Raw genomic sequence first — 19,660 nt, forward strand, 5'->3', positions numbered from 1 at the left:
AAAAAGTCCCTTATATTTTTAATTATACCAATTTACTTCCTGTATTTGCAAAAAATTGCCAATTATATCATTATGTCCATATTGAGATCAATCAATTGACAATAATCTTACTACATAATTATTTATTAATTTGATGCTGCAAACAGTTTACGTTTTAATTTATTGTATCAATTTTTTAATACAGAGAAATGATTTGTAGAGTCTTAAGGTATTAATAGTCTTGCATACCCTCTTTAAAAAATAGATAAATATGATATTTAAATAAAAGAATTTAGTTTTTAATGATAAACTTCACTTTTTTAAAAGGAGTATGTGATGCTTGACACTCTAAAATTATATCAACATTATTCTTTAACATGGAGAATATCAGAAAAACTACTTTTAATCTAGGACGGATCTAATTAATAAAGTTGTAAATCTAAAGAATAATTCGGTATTAAATAAAAAAGAAAAGTAGAGAACAAATTTTTTTTTTTTAAAAAATCTATTTATAAATCTTATTTTTTATATACCCAACATATCGTTAATGTGAAACTTTTCACATTAAATAAACTAAAAATATTAATTTTTTAATTTTTTTAAATTATAATAAACCCTACTATAAATAGCATATTAACATACCGACTAGCAATACTCTTTATTTTAAGTTGTCAAAGTTTTTATAATTTTAAGTTGACAAAGTTTTATCACATAAGCATCATTTTTAAAGAAAATGGCGACAGAACCTTCCACAACATTCAACTAACTTCCAACCGTCCGATCAATGTATTCGGTATTTCAAGCCAAAATTTAAATAAAATATTACTAGAATATTATTTTTTTAATATTATTTTTATTTTGAGATTAAAAAAAATTGAATTATTTATTGTATTTTGTTTAAAAATTTAAAAAAAATTATAATGATTATATGATATGAGATTAGAGATATCTTGTATCCAAATAAGCTTCTAGGTTTCCTCCTTGGGAATGGTGATGGTAAGAACTTAGGGCTGTGCAAATCTCTTAGAATTCCAACTCCGCCCAACTTCCGCTCCGATTTCACTCCGACTCCGTCGGAGTGTTTGGAATGCGGAGTTGGAGTGACTCCGAGATTACTGTCAGAGTTGAAGCTCCTTTGAGCTCCGAACTCTGACTTAAAAAAAAAAAAAAAAAAAATCTAAACTAAACTAAACGATGTCGTTCCACTGCATCGTTTCTTGACGACGACGGTCCAAAATGCAGGACCCCCTTCTCTTCTTCCTTCTTCCCCAAACCCCATTCTTCCCTTCTGATTCTCTAAATCTCTCCTCTGAGCCTTCGTGAGTCCGTTCCCTCTCTGTTGCATTCATTCCCTCTCTGCAATTCTATAGTCTATTCCCCTTTACATTTCAGACTAACCTCCATTCAGCTGTTGCAACGCCATAACTCGTAAGTGTAGTCTAACTCCGAGCCCTAAATCATGTAATTTTCACAATTTTTCTTTTTTTCCATGTTGTTGGGTTGCCTGGAATTAGTTGTTTTGGATCTAGTTGTTGGTATGTTGTAATGAACCTTGTGTTGTACTAAGGAAATGCGATAGACTTGAATCAGGTTGATGCATTGGAAATGCAGTATGCATGCAATGTGTTTGATAAAATGTAAAAGAGATGAACACAGGAAAGAAAATGATGAAAATACGGGAATAATATTAAATAGTCACGTTGGAATTCATTACATTTGTTGGGTTGCTTGTAAATGTAAAATGGTGGAAGTTGTACGTGAGACTCATCTTCAAATGGTTAGTTTGTAAACAAGATGCATCATGCATTTGAATATCCAGGAAATGGTAATATAAGTGTTTTAATTCCTTGGTGAAGTTGGTCGAGTAGTACAAGATTAAGGTTAGGCATGCAGCTTGTATTGTAAACGAGTTAGTGTAGTGTAGTGTATTGCATGCATTGATGTATATGTTCTTCATTAGAGCAGTATTGAAAACTAGTACCTGTTGAAAAGGGTCCACTCATGTAAATTTCAAGCCAACATGTTTAAATTAAAGTCATTAAATGTTTCTCTAGATATTTAGATATGGATACTATGGGTGGGTGCATGAATCAAAACGACATGATATTCTAATTCCACCGTCAGGTTAGTGAAAACATGAGCAATATTAATATATATTCTCTATTAAGATAAGAGTAGTATTCAAACTAGCTATATATATATCATGTCACTTAATCTTCATCCATCCTAGAACAATCCATTAGTTTTGAAAAGATGGTAGAGATTTGTCGTTGTTATTGGCAATGTGAGGTCTCTAGTACTTTCTGGTCTGGTGGTTCGGGTTATTGACATGCAAGGTGTCTATTTTATTTTGTTATCTTCTTCCACAAAGTCATGAACTTCCAACTACAGGGAGTAATTTGCTATATATTATTTATTCTCTCCAAGCAATATATTATCTTCCAAAAGAAAAGCTTGATGAATCTCTAAGATATCATTTAATTCAGAAGTCTTCAACCATATACGATCGTATAATCATTAATCGGGAATAAGGCGATGTATGATCTTATGTTGTTTGGTTGACGTTTGAATTTCTTAAATAATTAGATTGGTCATTCTGAGTTCTAAACAATTAGTACGACGTACAGTTTGTTATTCTAATTTTTTGCTTCTAATCTATTTTTTCAGCTTCTTTGATTGTGATATGGAAGACGATCGTCCACAAGGGGATGCAGTGGATGCCACTGCTACTGCTCCTACACCGGTGGGTACTTCCACCCCTAGAGCCACATCTAGAGTCACATCTAGAGCAGCTACTTCTTGTGTGAGTAGTCAACTCCCAATAGATATAGAAGAAGAGGATATGTTTAACGAAGAGAAAAAGATACCCATTGAGCATGATCATCCACGATGACGTTCTAAAAAATTAAGGTCATGGACATGGGAACATTTCACCAAAATTTATGGTGAGCGTGCGAGTCCGCAAGTAAGATGCCACTACTGTGGGCAACTTTATGGTTGCCATTCGAAGAAACAAGGCACCAATATATTAATAGCACATCTTAATGATTGCTAAAGATATAAGATCGCGAAGGCATTAGCAGCCACTGACCAGACCAAGCTTAGTTACGAAACTGAGATGGCCACTGATGGCACACAGGTTAAGAAATTGGTCATCCCTCAATACAGTAAGAAGATGTTGAGGGAAATACTTTGAGATATGATAATTACTAATGAAATGCCCTTTACCACAGTCGACAAAAGAGGCTTCCGAAAGTTTGTATAAACTATTAAGCCATGATTTCTCATTCCATCACGGTATACGGTGATGCGAGATTTTATGAAGAGGCATACAAAGAAGAATGTGTAGATGAAGAAGATGTTTACTACCATTGGTCAGAGAGTGTCATTTATGACTGGCACATGAACATCCATACAGAACGTTTGCTACATGTGTATCACAGCACACTACATTGATAGTGAGTGGAATTTGCATAAATGAATTATTGGGTTCAAAGAAATTGTTGATCATAAGGGTGCATCCATTAGGGCAGAGATAAATGATTGTATAAAGGATTGAAGAATTCGAAAAGTGATGTGTATTACAGTTGACAATGCTAGTGCCAATGACACTGCAATTGATTGGTTCAAGCAGAATACGACAGTGAAAGATGATGTCATTCGTCAGCAGGAGTTTATTCATGTTCGATGATATGTTCATATCATCAACCTCATAATTGTTGAGGGATTAAAAGAGGTTGATGATTCCATGATTCCATTACCAGAGTCCGCAACATTGTGCGACATGTGAAGGCTTCCCCCTAAAAGTTTGCCAAGTTTAAGGCAATATCATAACAGTTTCAGATTGGATGTTCTAGTATGTTGTGCTTGGACGTTCCGACTCAGTGGAACTATACATACATGATGTTGGATGTGGAACAGAAGTACCAAAAAACATTCGAGCAGATGGAGGTTGAGAATGGGGGCCTGAGGTATGCTTTATTGGAGCCAGCAAGACAGGGGCTCAGTGCGCCGGACGCATATGATTGAACTAGTGTGAGGTACTTTGATCAATTTTTGAAAATTTTTATGACATAACTATGAGGATATCTAGATCCAAATATACGACTGCAAACCTGTACTTTAGCGAGCTCTCAGGCTTCACTTCCACTTGCAAAATAGTTGTGCTGACTCTATGGGATTGTTATTTGTTATGGCTACGAGGATGAAGACCAAATATGATAAATATTTGGGGAATATTGAGAAGATAAATAAATTATTATTTGTGGCTGTGATCCTTGACCCGTTGTGAAATTTTGGGTAAATTCCGTCCTCGAGGCAGTGAAAACTGCACAGTTTATTAGTGCGCTAAAAAATGATATTGATGATTTATATAGTCACTACAACAATAGTAGTTAGCCTTCATCCGCAGCTGGTAGCTCCGCACACTCGAGGCCGATGGGGTCGACATCTTCGTTAGATGATCATGACCCATCTGGAGGGGGTACAGACCATCTTATTATGCAGCAGTATCATCAACTCATTGCAACGAGTAATATTATGCAGTGTACATCTGAAGTTGAACGATATTTTATGAAAATTGTGGAGACACCTAGTGGTGTATTTCAGTTATTAACTTGGTGGAAGGTTAATTTCGCCAAATATCCAATCATTTCTCGTATAGCCCGAAATGTGTTGGCCATTCATGTCACTACAGTTGCCTATGAGTCGGCGTTTAGCACTGGAGGTTGCGTATTGGATGCTTATCGAAATTCATTGCCACCGTCAACTGTGGAGGCCTTCGTTTGCACACAGAACTAGATAAGTGAAACACCCATTAGACTAGATATTGTTGGTGTTGATGCCGAGAGCTATAGGCTTGAATCGGGTAACTTTATATGCATTTAAATGATTATTTAATTATTTTTAATATTTTATTTATTTAACTTCTACTTTTTATGATTTTATAGACCTAATTGTGAACCCTAACATAATTGCCGATGACTGAGAGTCTAAGACGACGCCCCTTAAGAGTTGGAATGGAATTTAGGGATTATATGGAGAACCCCCTTTATTGGTGAGAATCAAATTCTACTTTTACCTTGTTCAATTTTTTACTATTAATTTTTTTCCTTGTATTGATTGTGACTTTCTATCTTCATTTCAAGTATGACCATTGAGTGAAATTCTTGCTGCATAGGTGCACATGTTTTTTTTATTTTTCAGTTATTTTTTTACAGGTTCGAAATTGAGCTTTGGTGACCCAAAAATCGTAAAAGGGCCTTCATTTAGCCCAATACTCCGTTCGGAGTTTCAATCGGAGTTCAAAACTTCGACCTCAGTTTGGAGTCGGAGTCGGAGTAAAAATTTTTCATTCAGAGGTTGGAAAGCACTACTCTGACTCCGTCAGAGTCGGAGCTCAGTCCGAACCCCATTCTCCATGGAAAGCCTTCACCTGATCCATCATCTTCACATTCTCCAACAACCTAAACCTCCTCACGAACTTGCCGCTACTCCGCTCCACCCTATGCCACTTGTCGTTCTTGTCCTCTTCACCACTTATTTGTAGCACTCTCTCGTCTTCAACCTCAATTAATATTCTAACATTAAGATCTTAATCGATATCCATTAAATTCATATTGAGCGATAAATTAAAGATTTTGATATTAAACTGTGAAAAAAAAGTGATATTAAATATGTCAGTTACACAAAGAGAAGAAAAAAAAAACAATAGCAATTCTAAAATGCAAAACGTAATTTCCCTATTAATTATAATTTATAGAGAAATAATATATGCATCTAGGGTGTAGCAGCGCCACACATTTATTTTAAAAAAAGTGAGTAAAAAAGTGGTTACTAGTTACTACACGTACAACATGAGCATGCATCTTCGTCAAGGATGATGTGAACCATATATTGCGCGTGATCGTAGTGATATTATGTTCTATTAATATTTATAGAAATGGATGATGATAACATGAGCATACTAGTAAAAGATTATGTTCTATTAATATTTATAGTAATAGTACTAATAGTTCAGTTATCATCATATGGTTCACATCATATAAATATTAATAGAACATAATCTTTTACTAGTTCAGTTATCATCATCCATTTCAAGTACTGATTTCTTTCTCTCAGAAAGAAGTCCACAATTTCAAGTACACAACTTACAAAAAGAGAGACAAAATGGCTCCTCTTTTCTCTGCCTTTTTCAGTTACTTCAAGTGCCTCAAGTGCTTCAAGTCCCCTCATGTCTCTGATGATCATCCTGTACTTGGAGCTTCCGGCTGCGTAGAACAACGTTCTTAGGGCAAATCTAAAAATAAATCAAAATCATCCGAAGCTCCGATTGTTGTATCTCACTTCCCCATTAGCTCACACAAATCCCTCCTGTAGTAAGATGGATACGATTAATGTCATAGGGAAGTGTTATTCATCATCATTTTAATTATTACATACTCTTTGTCATCTCTCGATGTTGCATCAAATAATTGAAAAAATATCGGGTTTCTTTACTCATTTTTCAATGTCATATCAAGAATATTGATAAAAAAACGATGATTAGAAAATGATAAATACCATTTTTCTAACGTTATGTTTTCATTACATGTGCTTGTTCCATACAAGTACTGAGAACGTCGAAGATGGTATAATCTGCAGCAAGGTTGGAAACTGATTCATGCGGGCATGCAGTTTACTCAAGCTTGCTCAAAAATATTTGAAGGCCATAAATAAGAATTTGATGATCAGTTGTATCTCCATTTTTTTCTTTATGTCGGTATTACTAAATATGTATAGTTTGATAATTTGATGCCCATGACCTTGTGAATGATTTGTAAACAAAATATCAATGTTGGCTACCAAACGAGCCTCTTTAGAGTCTTAATTAAAATGTTATTATCAAGGGCGAAGGCTTGAACCATATAATCATAGCAATCTGATCATAAAAATTTTGGCAATAGCACAAAAATTCAATTTCTAAAGGAATGATGGAAATATATATAATAACTCATCCAAAGTGAAAATCTTGTTCTTGAGAGACTGATGATAATAAACAATATGGGTAATGTGATACCCCATATGATAAGGATAAGAATAGGTATATATGAGATCTCATATTGTTTGGAAATGAGAAATTTTGACTCTTTATAAGGTTCGAATGGGCAGGCAACAGATCGGCCATGAACATGTGGCCTTCTAAGGTCTCCTTCAAGTCGATTATGGTGTTGACAAATGCAGAATTTTCCAAAGAAAACAGCAGAGATGAAGTTGAAAGTGAAGAGGGGAAGGGAAAATCAAGAGAAAAGGGATCGAAGACCCTGCTTCATTGGCCACAAGAGAAGATTGGCATGATCATCATTTTTGCTATGATTTTGATGCTCTATAAAGACTGGAAACAAAAATCGGACTAAGTATTTGATGATTAATTGAAACTATTTCAAATTGCTTTTAGAGGTGAAATATATGTTTCATACTATTTAAAGCGGTCAGGAGACCTTTCGAGTACTTTCAATTAAGGTGTAATCGGTCCGATCAGGATGATTGTCCATCATTTTTTCAGACCAGATCAATCACCCCTAATAGACTGGATCAAACCGTTAGCTATTAGTCTGGGCCAGTTTCAAATGGTGCTCAATCATACAAAAAAGTCCATCACTCTTGAAGTATACAAAAAAGTTCACAATTTGTATTTTTGACCCATTAGTATAAAAAAGCCCACAATATTTTTAATTTTGAATAATACAACTATTTAACTTTATTTTCACATTTCTTTATTTAAAAATTGCTAAAAAAATTTGTTCAAATTATCAAAATTGATAATTATATATTAGTTAATTGATATTAGTTAATTAATAATTAATATATATTTAACATTTTATATTGTCAATGGTCATAAGTTGGATAAAAATTATATAATTAACTTATACAACTACTATATAAAATAAAATATATAATTTTTTAAGAAAATTTTAAAAATATATTTGTAATTCAGTCAGTCCAGTCCAATCCGAAGTGAAAAAACCCCACCCCGAGACCGGATTGATTCTCAAAATATCCCAAACCGGCCTAGGACCGAAACCAACCATTAATTAATTAATTAACTACAAGAAAAATAAATATTTGTGACGGATTAATTGCAATGATAATGACTATTTGTGACAAAAAAAAACTAATTTTGACAAGAAATAATTATTTTCACTGGAAATAACTGGTTACAAATAATCAGTTTTCTTATAATATTGTCAATTTCAATCCGGCTAAATTTTCTGGTCTGGACCAAAATGTATACACCCATACTTTCACGAGATAAACCGGTTGGTCAAAGAACTATCTAGCAACCTCACGAACTATACATTGTCGGTGTATAAATAATTCAACTTTTTCAAATCTTAAAACAAAAATAATATTAAAAATATATATTCTAATAATATTTCATTCAACTTTTTAACTTTAATCTCAACTCATCTCATCTACGAAAACAAACGAGGTAGAATCTCGTTGTCTATGCCTGACTGCTTGGCACAAAGGTATAATTTGTTCACTGGAGTGCTTAATTCTATTAAGACATGGCTTGAACCTAGTTGAAATAGCGCCTCTGCAGTATGTCTACTCGAGCAGTCATTCTTCAGTTAGAGCGACATGCAAGTCAGAGACTTTCGCTCGACACCGCTCGACATTCAGCTCGAGAGGTATACAAGTCTGAGAGTTTCACTCAACACCCGCTCAACAGTCATCTCAAGTGGGGTGCCAAAACCCTACGTTCGCTCGATCGCCACTCGAGTACCCGCTCTAGCCAATGTTCTCAACAAAGGGTCTGCACGATTTTCTATAAATAGGAAACGGTGCATACCTTTTTATTTCTTACCGACTTTAGTCATTTTAACCTTTTTTACAAAGGCAGTGATATTTGTGAGAGAGAGAGAGACGAGAGGGAGAGTTAACTTCTCAGTGAAGATGTTTTGTATTAAATCTCTCTTGTACTCCATATTTGTTAAGTGAAATCTCTTATACCGATCCCGCCAATGGAAGTAGGTTTACATTGAGCTGAACCACTTAAATCTTGGTATTCTGTGTGTGATTGTCATTATTTTTCTTTTATTTATTTTCGTTGTAATACTTCAAATTAGTCTTTGATATCCGATTATTCCCAATAAACTGGTATCAAAGCATGGCTCTGTGCTAGATCTGGTGGGATAGCTATGGCTAAGTTTGAAGTAGAGAAATTTGACGGTCAGAATAGTTTCAGTTTATGGCGCATCAAAATGAAGGCTTTACTGCGACAACAGAACTTATCAAAAGTATTAGAAGAGAATGTGTCTGATAATTCTCTGGCTCATTCAAAAGAAGAAGAAGAAAAAGTACATAGTACAATTCTTTTGTCATTATCAGATGGAGTTTTAAGAGAGGTTGCTGATGAGGAGACTGCAACTAGCATTTGGTCTGCACTTGAGAATCTATATATGAAGAAATCTCTCACCAACCGTTTGTATTTGAAACAACGGCTATACACTCTCAAAATGAAAGAAGGTACTCCTATCTCTGAACACTTAGATGAATTTAATAAAATTATTATGGATCTGAAGAATATTGACATTAAACTTGAAGAAGATGATCAAGCATTAATTGTTTTGTGTTCATTACCCATGTCATTTGAAAATTTTGTGAATTCCATGTTGTATGGTAGAGATACAATTTTCTTGGCAGATGTGAAATCTGCTTTGAATTCTAAGGAATTGAGGAATAAATTGAGTGTGAAGGGCACTGATGAACAAGCCAGTGGTTTGTTTGTTAAGGGTTCTTCAAGAGGGGTAGATTCAGTGACAAGGGTTCAGAGAAGTATAGGGGTAAATCCAGGGGCAGTTCACAGTCTAAGTTTAACAAGAAAAATATTAAATGTCATTATTGTCATAAGTTTGGTCATCACAAAAATGTGTCCTAAATTGAAAGTAGAGAGGAAGGCACTAGTTCCTCTAATGCTGATGAAAAGTCTAACGACTCAAATATTGTCTTAGCACTAGTTCCACTGACATATTCATTGGATATGCCAGTGGGGTGAAGGGATTTAGGTTGTGGTGTACTGATCCTAAATCACCTAGGTTTGTAATCAGCAATGATGTTGTATTTGATGAAAAATCTATGCTTAATCCGAGAAAGGAATTTACTGTGTCTACTGGTAAAGAACAAAATATTGACAAGAAGGTGGAGTTTTAGGTGGAAGCCCTAGTGAAGCGCTACAAGGGCTGCCAGGTGGTGCCCAAGATCATGCTATTGCAAATGAGCATGATTTTGATTCTGATAGCAGCGCACAGAGTGAGCAAGACTATAATGTAGCTACTGGTATACAGAGGAGGCAGATTAGACCACCTCAAAGATATGTCCGTGCAGATATGGTGATGTATGCTCTTACTACGACAGAGGGCATTGTTGGTCAAGAGCCTTCCAATTATTCAGAAACTGTCAAGAGTGAAGAATCTGCACAGTGGTGTATAGCTATGATTGAAGAGATTGGGTCTCTTCACAAAAACCAAACATGGGATTTGGTTATGTTACCGAAGAAGATGAAGATTGTTGGCTGCAAATGGGTCTTCAAAAGAAAAGAGGGAATCCAAGGTGATACAGATGCAAGATACAATGCATGCTTAGTTGCTAAGGGCTTCAGTCAGAGAGAAGGCATCGACTTCAATGAAATTTTCTCTCCAGTTGTGAAACTTAGATCGATCAGAGTGTTACTTGCTATAATAGCATTGTATGACTTAGAGCTACAGCAACTTGATGTTAAAACAACGTTTCTACATGGTGAGCTTGATGAGACCATTTGTATGCATCAGCCAGAGGGGTTCATTGTTGAAAGTAAAGAAGATCATGAGTGCAGATTGAAGAAATCATTGTATGGTTTGAAGCAGTCTCCAAGGCAATGGTATAAACGTTTTGATTCATTTATGATTGATCCTGGTTATTTGATGAGTAACTATGATAACTGTGTTTTATCACAAGGAATTATATGATGGATCTTTCATTTATTTGCTACTTTATGTTATGAAATGCTTATTGCTGCTAAAGGCATATCTGGCATTGGTTTGTTGAAAACCTAACTCAGAAATGAGTTTGAGATTAAATACTTAGGTGCTGCAAAGAAGATTTTGGAGATGAGATCCACAGAGATAGGAAAGCTGGAAAGTTATACTTATCTCAAGAAAAGTACATTGAGAAAGTTCTTCAGAGATTTGGAATGTCTAATTCCAAACTAGTAAGTACACCACTTACTACACACTTTAAACTTTCAGCTTCCCTATCTCCTCAGACAGACGAGGAGGAACAGTTCATGGCTAGTGTTCCTTATTCTAGTGTAGTTGGCAGTATAATGTACGCAATAGTTTACATTTGTCCAGACATTTCATAGGCAGTGAGCGTTGTTAGCAGGTATATGGCTAATCCAGGTAAGACTCATTGATAGGCTGTGAAATGGATACTCAAGTATTTGAGAGGGACTTTGGATTTTGGCTTAATATATGATAGAGATGTTGATTTCAGTTCCAGAGTTATTGGTTATGTTAATTCTGATTATGCTGGGGACTTAGATAAAAGAATATCATTAACAAGTTATGTTTTCACTTTGTGTGGGTCTGCTATCAGTTGGAAAGCAACATTGCAATCCATCGTTGCTTTATCAACTACAGAGGCGGAGTACATGGCAGCAGCAAAGGCTGTTAAGGAGGCCATTTGGTTGAAAGATTTGATCGCTGACTTGGGACTACAGCAAGATGAGATTTCAGTATTCTGTGACCGTCATAATTCAATACATTTGACCAAAAATCAAATGTATTATGAGAGAACGAAGAACGTTGATGTCAGGTGTCATTTTCTCAGAGAGATTATTACAGAGGGTGTTATAGAGATTCTGAAGATTGCTACTACTGAGAATCCAGCAGATATGATGACAAAGCCAGTTGCGGTGTACAAGTTCAAACTCTATTTAGACTTGATTGATGTTCGGGGTTTGTGATTCCCTTGGGGGATTTGGTGGAGGGGGTTGGTTCTATGGTCAGAGTGTTAGGCTTGGTAGATTTTAAGCCAAGGTGGAGATTTGTTAAGAGGTAGCTTGAATCTAGTTGAAATAACGACTCTGCAGTATGTCCACTCGAGCGGTGGTTCTTCAGCTTGAGCGAAATGCAAGTCAGAGACTTTCGCTCGACACCGCTAGACATTCAACTCGAGTGGTATACAAGTCCGAGAGTTTAGCTCAACACCTGCTCGACAGTCAGCTCGAACGAGGTGCCAAAACCCTACATTCGCTCGAGCGCCGCTTGAGTACTCACTCAAGCCAATGTTCTAAGCAAAGGGGCACGGTTTTCAACAAATAGGAAACAGCGCATACCTTTTTATTTCTTAACAACTTCAATCGTTTTGAGCTTTTTTAAAGAGCCAATGACATTTGTGAGAGAGAGACATGAGGGAGAGTTAACTTCTCGGTGAAGAAGTTTTGCATTAAATCTCATGTATTCTATCTTTGTTTTATAGTGAAATATCTGATATCGATCCTGTCAGTAGACGTAGATTTACATTGAACTGAATTACTTAAATCTTGATGTTCTGTGTATAATTATCATTATTTTTCTTTTATTTATTTCTACTGTAATACTTCAAATTAGTCTTCATATCCGGTTATTCCCAACAAATTTAATGTTATTTGATCCATTGGATCGTCTGAGAGTGCAGCAAAACATGAAAAGAGAGTTTGAATTCGATTAAATAAAGCGCGTGAGATGCAAAGGATGAACGTCGGTACTGGAAAGTTGCGATTTTGGTGTGAAAAATTGCTTGAAGAAGACTTTTTTAAGAAAATATTATGTACTATAGCTCTAGGCTCGAGTAGCACTCCAGACAGGTGAAGTACTGCAGGTCGACTTTAGGAAAGAGACCCATGCAGTTGTGACCTTGTACATACGACGACAGTATCTTTGCAATTAAAATGACATGATCATATCCGCCAACCTGTTCAGGGAGTTGTCGGACGAACCACCTTCTCTAATACAAAGTTCAACTTTTCCCTTCAGATTATTAGCATTCTCTCTCACCACCTCCCCTTCCTTATCCACCATTAATTTTCTTACAGCTTTCTCTATCTGACCTCTCTCCAACTCCTCCAATTCCAAACCTACCCTCCACACATGGCTCAGGTACCTTGCATTCACTTTCTGGTCCCCGAAAGAAGGTCTGCAAATCATTGGAACCCCTTCACAAATACTCTCCAGCGTTGAGTTCCAGCCACAATGGCTCAAAAACCCTCCCACCGCGCTATGTGCCAGAACTTCCTTCTGGGGTGCCCATTTCACAATGCAACCTTTCTCTCCAAGAGTTTCTCTGAGAACTTTAGGAAGTTCTTCTATCCATTGATCTGAACCGTAACTATTTGAGCCAGGTCGAATCACCCACAAGAAAGGCTGCTGACTGTTGGCTAGTCCCCATGCCATTTCAGCTAGCTCTTTCTCATCCATGGATGCTATGCTTCCCATGCTTACGTATATAACTGAGTTTTTAGTTTGCTTCCCAAGCCATGACATACAGCTCGTGTCTTCTTCCAATAAGCTACTGCTATAAGAGGCTGGAGCAAATTTGTGCACAGGACCGACGGGAAGAACTGGAACTTGGCATTGTTGTTGGATTTGCTCCAATAATGATAGTTCAAGGCTTTCCATGGTATTCCAAACGATGGCTGATGATGTTCCAATATTATACGAGTCAACAACTAGCTGCTCAAAGCCGCATAAAGTTTTAGACCTGGGAACGGGTAGATCCTTAAACCTGAGTAGATGAAAACCAGGGACTGGGTCCTGTGACGCAGAATCTGTTATCGATTCGTAGCGGTTAGTACTAGCTAGCACGGTACTGCCAAAAAAAGTAAAGAGCGGCGCTATTCTGCCGCTCACCGCTCAACCAAAATTTCTATTTTTATTTTTAATTTTTTAATTTATATTTATTTATCATTTTAATTAATTTTTAAAAAATATTAATATATTATTTAAAGAAAAGAATAAAAAAATAAAAATAAATGAAATATTAAAATGAGAGGCAAATGGAGTGGCCCGTCAGATTCATCACTATACCAAAAGAGGAAAAAAAAAAAGATTGAACATATTCTTGAAACTTTTTATTTTTTTTATAAGAAAATGCTACTTTGACATCTAACACCTCATTTTAACACTTTTTTTATTTTAATTTTTTTTAATGTAACGAAGGAAGTAATTATTAGTATATCGATTTTTTTTTTCTATTTTTTTAAAATTTTTTATTCCGTGCATTGTAGATCACTGAGATTTCATTTTTTTTCCTAAGCCACGGATCAGATTTTGTGTGAGAATGGCACTTATCTATAGTCACATATATACCTTGAAAGGGAATGTAACCTTCGAGTGTGAGAATGGCAGTACGAGCCAAAAAAGTAGCAGCACTGGTGGTGCGTAAGACGATGCTTGGAAGCTTCAAAGAATTGGCCACAGCCTGGGAGATGTACAAGAGCTCATCATGGATGATGCAGGCGACATCATCGTTTTGGCCTCCTCGCCGTTGCGTCATTATCTGAGACAAGCATTCCTGGAGATGCGATTTGCATCCGACATTCGCCACCTGTATAATTCTTACTAGATCCCCGGATGATATGTCGTCCCCGGATAAGCCATCCTGGAACGGAATGAACTCGAAAGAAGGATGGTTGGAAGGGTTAGGAGAGTTGAACTTGCAGTGAATAACTGTAATGGAGAATCCCTTGGAGTGAAGAAAGCTACCTAGTTGAAGCATGGGATTTATGTGTCCTTGAAATGGACATGGCAGTAGAACTAACCGGCGCCGATGTTTCTGTCCGTTCTTTTCCATCTCCGACCTGCCTCTCAGGGACGTTACACGAAGGACGAGGTTGAAGCCAGTGTATCGATTTTTGCTAAGAGAGCTGCTAGTGACTGCTACTCTTTATAAGGAGGCCCGTGTACTCCATCATTTGTCTTTTTGTCCATATCAGCATATGTCAAATGACTAAAATGACATGATGTGGATTTGCACAAAATAGTATATGAAAGGAGGCATTCGATTTTATTTTGTCGCTTACCCAGCCCGGATGAACCTCTTATGCTTTGTGCCGTTTGAAATCCGGCGTCGTGGTCTGCTTTCAACTCTTCCACCACCATTATCGTCATCGGTAACGTAGTCAATACCTCCTCTACCACCATCGTCGTCAGCGGTAACGTAGTCAATACGTTATATCAATATGATGACAAAGGCTTCCTGCAACTTACCTTTACAATCCATGTGGACCAGCAGAGATGTATTATAGAGATATGTATATTGTCATATAATTACATAATAGTTACAGCAGCAACATTGGTGATAGCAGAACACAAACTGTAATGACAATTGGTTTTGATGCATAAAATATCTCATCTCATAGTTATAATTTTTTAAAATTTTTATATAAAATATAATAAATAATTTAATTTTTTTAAATTTTAAAATAAAAATTATATTAAAAAATTATATTTTAATAATATTTTATTTAATTTTTAACAAAATATATCATCTGAATTGTAAAGTTAAAAAAAAACAAATACAATAACAGCATATCAGGAAATATTATTTGTTTATTTCATTTGACTTTTGTGAAACGCCTACCTTTGAGATAGTGATCCCCCATCACCCATTTCATGGCCCCCAAACACGCATCCCTAGACTAATCAAAGCTATTATACCAAACCAAAAATACGAAATGATACCGAACAGTCAATACCTCATTCTGCACAATTTCAAAGCTTGATTCTCTGTTCCGATGAATAGGGCCAAAATATGCACAAAATCTAAACGCAACTATAACTCCTTGTTGGATTTGCAAGTAAAATAAAGAATCACCACAAAGAAAGAAGACGAAATAAATAATTCTGATTGCTTATAAAATAGAAGAAACGACACAAATGCTACAGAATACCCATCGAGATAGTACTGTTTTGTTTCAAAGGGGAAAAAAAGCTAGGAAGAACATTTGTATTCCACCCAGTTAGACATGACTTTTATCAAAAAAATACCCAAGACTTGACTTCAAACTCTCTTCTGTATTCAAAGAAATACCCATCCGGGTAATAACATATCATTTTTTCACCTAACAACGTGTTTTCACCTAACAACGTGCACTCATTCATAGCATTCTTGAGCTACATCAAGGCAAGATTTATTGTTAATGCAAATAATGAAGTTATTGCGATGGAGAAATCACTAAGGTACCTGCGATAGAGAAACCAATTTGAATGAGAGCTCTACCAAACTCCTCTGCAATGGAGTCGCCGACAGCTTTAATGGGATGCTGACATCTTGGTCAGTAGCTCTGTTAGGAACTCTGGTCTTGTCCCTAATACTAAAGACCACGAGCTTGCCTTGGTGAGGATGATGACCGAGTGACCTTACCAACTTGCTTAGCCTTCAACAAAGGGTTTATGCTTGAATGATGGAATGATAGAAATGATGATGGAATTGGATAGGCTAAATGTTTAGTGGAGGCAAATCAATGTGAGCGGCTAGACTTGTCCTTGAGTGTGGCACCAAGATGATATGCTAGGGTTGGATGAGTGAGGTGACGTTAGGGTTTAGGGTGATGGGTGACTAGGGTTGGCGTGGCTAGGATGAGGAATTGGGTTTAGGATGAAAGGCAACTAGGGTTGCCGTGGACTATGGGGATGGATTAGGATTGGCGAGATTGAGGGGTTGGCTAGGATGAGGGACTAGGGTTTCAGATGCAAGAGGCAACTACGGTTGCCGTGCACTATGGGAATGGATTAAGATTGGCGAGATTGAGGGATTGGCTAGGAGGAAATAAAGAAAAGATTTATAAGTGGTTGGAATCTATGTAGGAAAGTGGAAATTTGAATTTTCTTAAAGTGGACGGATTGGAATGGATATGGAAAGGTTTCAAGATGGAATGAATCTTTTGGGGAATAAGGGATTTCGGGTTTGGCTATTTAGGTAAGTCAATGGTTGACTTGAAAGATTTTAGGAATGAGGGATTTAAGGAATTGAAGAGGATTAGCAATTCCTTAAATCAAGGGATTTGAAATGGGAGGAAGTCAAGATTCCTAAAAGGAAAGAATTACCTTATAGGGACTTGAGATGGATGGCTAGGGTTTGATGGAGGGAATACATAGTGTGGCCGAATATGGTAAGTATGGAAAGATGGGAGGCAATTAGGGTTTCAGCTAGGTCAACGGTTTTGATGGATGAAGGGCAAGTATGGGAATGGTTCACTTATGGAAAGTAGGGCAAACACTAGGGTGTTATGGATGAGAGACTTTAATGTGGCCGAATATGGTAAATGGAAGGTAAGGGCAAGGGTTTTATGGAGGTGATGGAAGCAAGGTAATTTATGGAAAGTGTACTAGGGCAAACAATGAGGTGGTCGACTTTTGTAGGTGGCAAGGATCAAATGGATGAATGGGTTGGGTTGTTGGCCAAACAACACAAGGAATTCTCAAGAACAATGCACATAAAATAATAAGATCAAATGATAGAAAATGGAAGACAAGAGATGGAATAGAAAATGCTCATAAGATTAATTGATCTTTAGGGATTCACGAATTGCATCCTAAAGATGAAAAGAAACAAAATAGATTGAACCACACATATTCATGAATTGCAAGGTGTGGTCCTCTCTTAGGGGATTCATGTATTGCACCCCAAAGAGCCCAAGTGCCTAGCACCGAAAAGATGACATCAAGAACAATAGTCTACCCACTTAAGAAATTTTCCAAAAGATGTAAAAGAAATGCCTAAAGGTCCTATTTATAGAGATTACAAATTGGAAACCTCCAATAGGTCCCTTTGAATATAAATTAAATAAATAAATAAATATAAAAAATGATGGTCTTGCATGGCCAATGTGGCCCATGATATGTGTTGGCCCTTGGTGGCCTAGGCTGGCCCATGGCATAGGCTATGGGCATGGTTGGCAAGGCTGCTAACGTGTTGCTGGCATGGCCCAGGCATGGCCTGAGTGCTGGTATGGCTGGCATGGCCCGGGTAGGGGACTGGGCGCTGGGGCTGCAGTAGGGGCATGCTAGCATGGCCCAGGCAAGGTGACTAGGCGCTGGGCTTCACTGGCCTATGTCGAGCGCCAGGCTGTGCGCGTTGGGGCTGCGCACGCGGCGCGTGCGCACTGGGCAGGTTGGGCGTGCTATGCACACTGGCCTGGTCAGCAGCCTTACTAGGCATCCTGGGCATGTCATGGTAGGGGCTATGGCATGCATGTGGGCCTGCTGTTGGGCTATCCAACCTTGTCTCGACATGGCTAGTGGTTTGGCCGTGGGCCACAAGACATGGGATCCTGACAAGCTCACACCATGGTCGGTAGCTCTGGTAGAGTTCGTCATCGCCCACCTTCTCTTCCCAGTTTATTTCTCCATCGCGCCCAAATGCCCAGTTCCTTCAAGCCAATCTCTAGCACTCTAAAACGAACCGTTTTTGGGCATTTAATCAAGCCTCGTTTTGGCCACATAAAAGGTGCGTGTGCAGACCTCTAATTGGGTATTGTATTAAGAATTTCTCATTATTTATTAGGTAGATTGAAACCCTAGACGTAAACTTTTTCTCAAGCTTTTTATAAAAAAATATTTTCGGAGTTTACTTTTTACAAAATTCTACTGTAAGTATATATATATATATATATATATATATATATATATATATATATATTAGTAAAATACTGAAACTTCTCATAAATCGGAAACATTACAATATTTATCCTTTAAAAATCCTACTATACCGTTTTATTTTGCTCTCTTATTTTGACTGTTTATGTATTTAATTTTTTTTTTTTACTTTTTAATTAAAGAAGTGACTATTAGTATATTAGTGTATTTTTTATTTTTAAAAAATATTGAAATATGTTAAAAAAAACGTAAAAATAAAAAAAGAAGATAAAAATAAAAACTGAGATTTGTACTAGTGGACACACCTAGTAGTCAAATCTGGGTGACACACTATAGCTAAGTCTGGTTTGGATCTACAAAACTATCTCATCTCATCTTATATTTACAATTTTCTCAAACTCACATACAAAATATAATAAACAATTCAATTTTTTCAAATTCTAAAATAAAAATTATATTTTAATAATATTTTATTCAATTTTTAATAAAATATTTTGTCTTATATCATTTGAACTGCGTAACCAAACAAGGCCTAAAACTACTCAAAGACGAAATTAATAGATCAAGAGGGATATTCTTCTTCCATCCATATGATAGATACCCAAAAGATAAAGATCGAGCAAAATTGTGACAAGAGAAACAGCAGTACTGATTTTAGTCTGTTTTCCTTAATTTGTACTTAGCTGCTAGACGCAACGTGGAACTATCTATATATGTTGACGACTTGACGTCGATACTCAAAAGAGAACAAACTAATAGTGACATAAATGATGTTTTCTCAATCTTTATGATCTTAACAATTAATGACTTGCATGCATGGACAAAGTAATTGACGAGGAACGACAAATGAAGTTGAAGTTAGACACCGTTTGTTTCATTTTTCAATTTCCGTGAATCAACATTGATATGTGCAACAAAAACTGAATTATTACTGTTCATGTATTGTTAATCTCCAATTTCTTTTTCCAATTTATTATAGAGTTATCAAACCAATAAATCCACGACAAGGTGACAAACGAGTC

The 19,660-nt window shown here is 36.5% G+C and overlaps 1 protein-coding gene across 2 annotated transcripts; it reads right to left on the minus strand.

The window, feature by feature from the left end:
* Positions 1–12,688: 12,688 nt before the first annotated feature.
* On the minus strand, positions 12,689–14,970 carry LOC121239107 (UDP-glucose iridoid glucosyltransferase-like). 2 transcript variants are annotated; one of them, XM_041136243.1, is made up of 3 exons: positions 14,349–14,970; positions 12,922–13,807; positions 12,689–12,891 (listed from the first exon to the last, which is right to left on the minus strand). In XM_041136243.1, the coding sequence occupies exons 1-2, from the start codon at positions 14,830–14,832 to the stop codon at positions 12,927–12,929; spliced, it is 1,365 nt and encodes a 454-aa protein (XP_040992177.1). In that variant the 5' UTR covers positions 14,833–14,970; the 3' UTR covers positions 12,689–12,891; positions 12,922–12,926. The 2 variants fall into 2 exon arrangements, with proteins under 2 accessions (XP_040992177.1, XP_040992176.1); XM_041136242.1 differs by having other exon boundaries at positions 14,331–14,967.
* Positions 14,971–19,660: the final 4,690 nt, after the last annotated feature.

Source organism: Juglans microcarpa x Juglans regia, chromosome 7D (genome assembly GCF_004785595.1).
Source record: "Juglans microcarpa x Juglans regia isolate MS1-56 chromosome 7D, Jm3101_v1.0, whole genome shotgun sequence".
Classification (NCBI taxonomy): domain Eukaryota; kingdom Viridiplantae; phylum Streptophyta; class Magnoliopsida; order Fagales; family Juglandaceae; genus Juglans; species Juglans microcarpa x Juglans regia.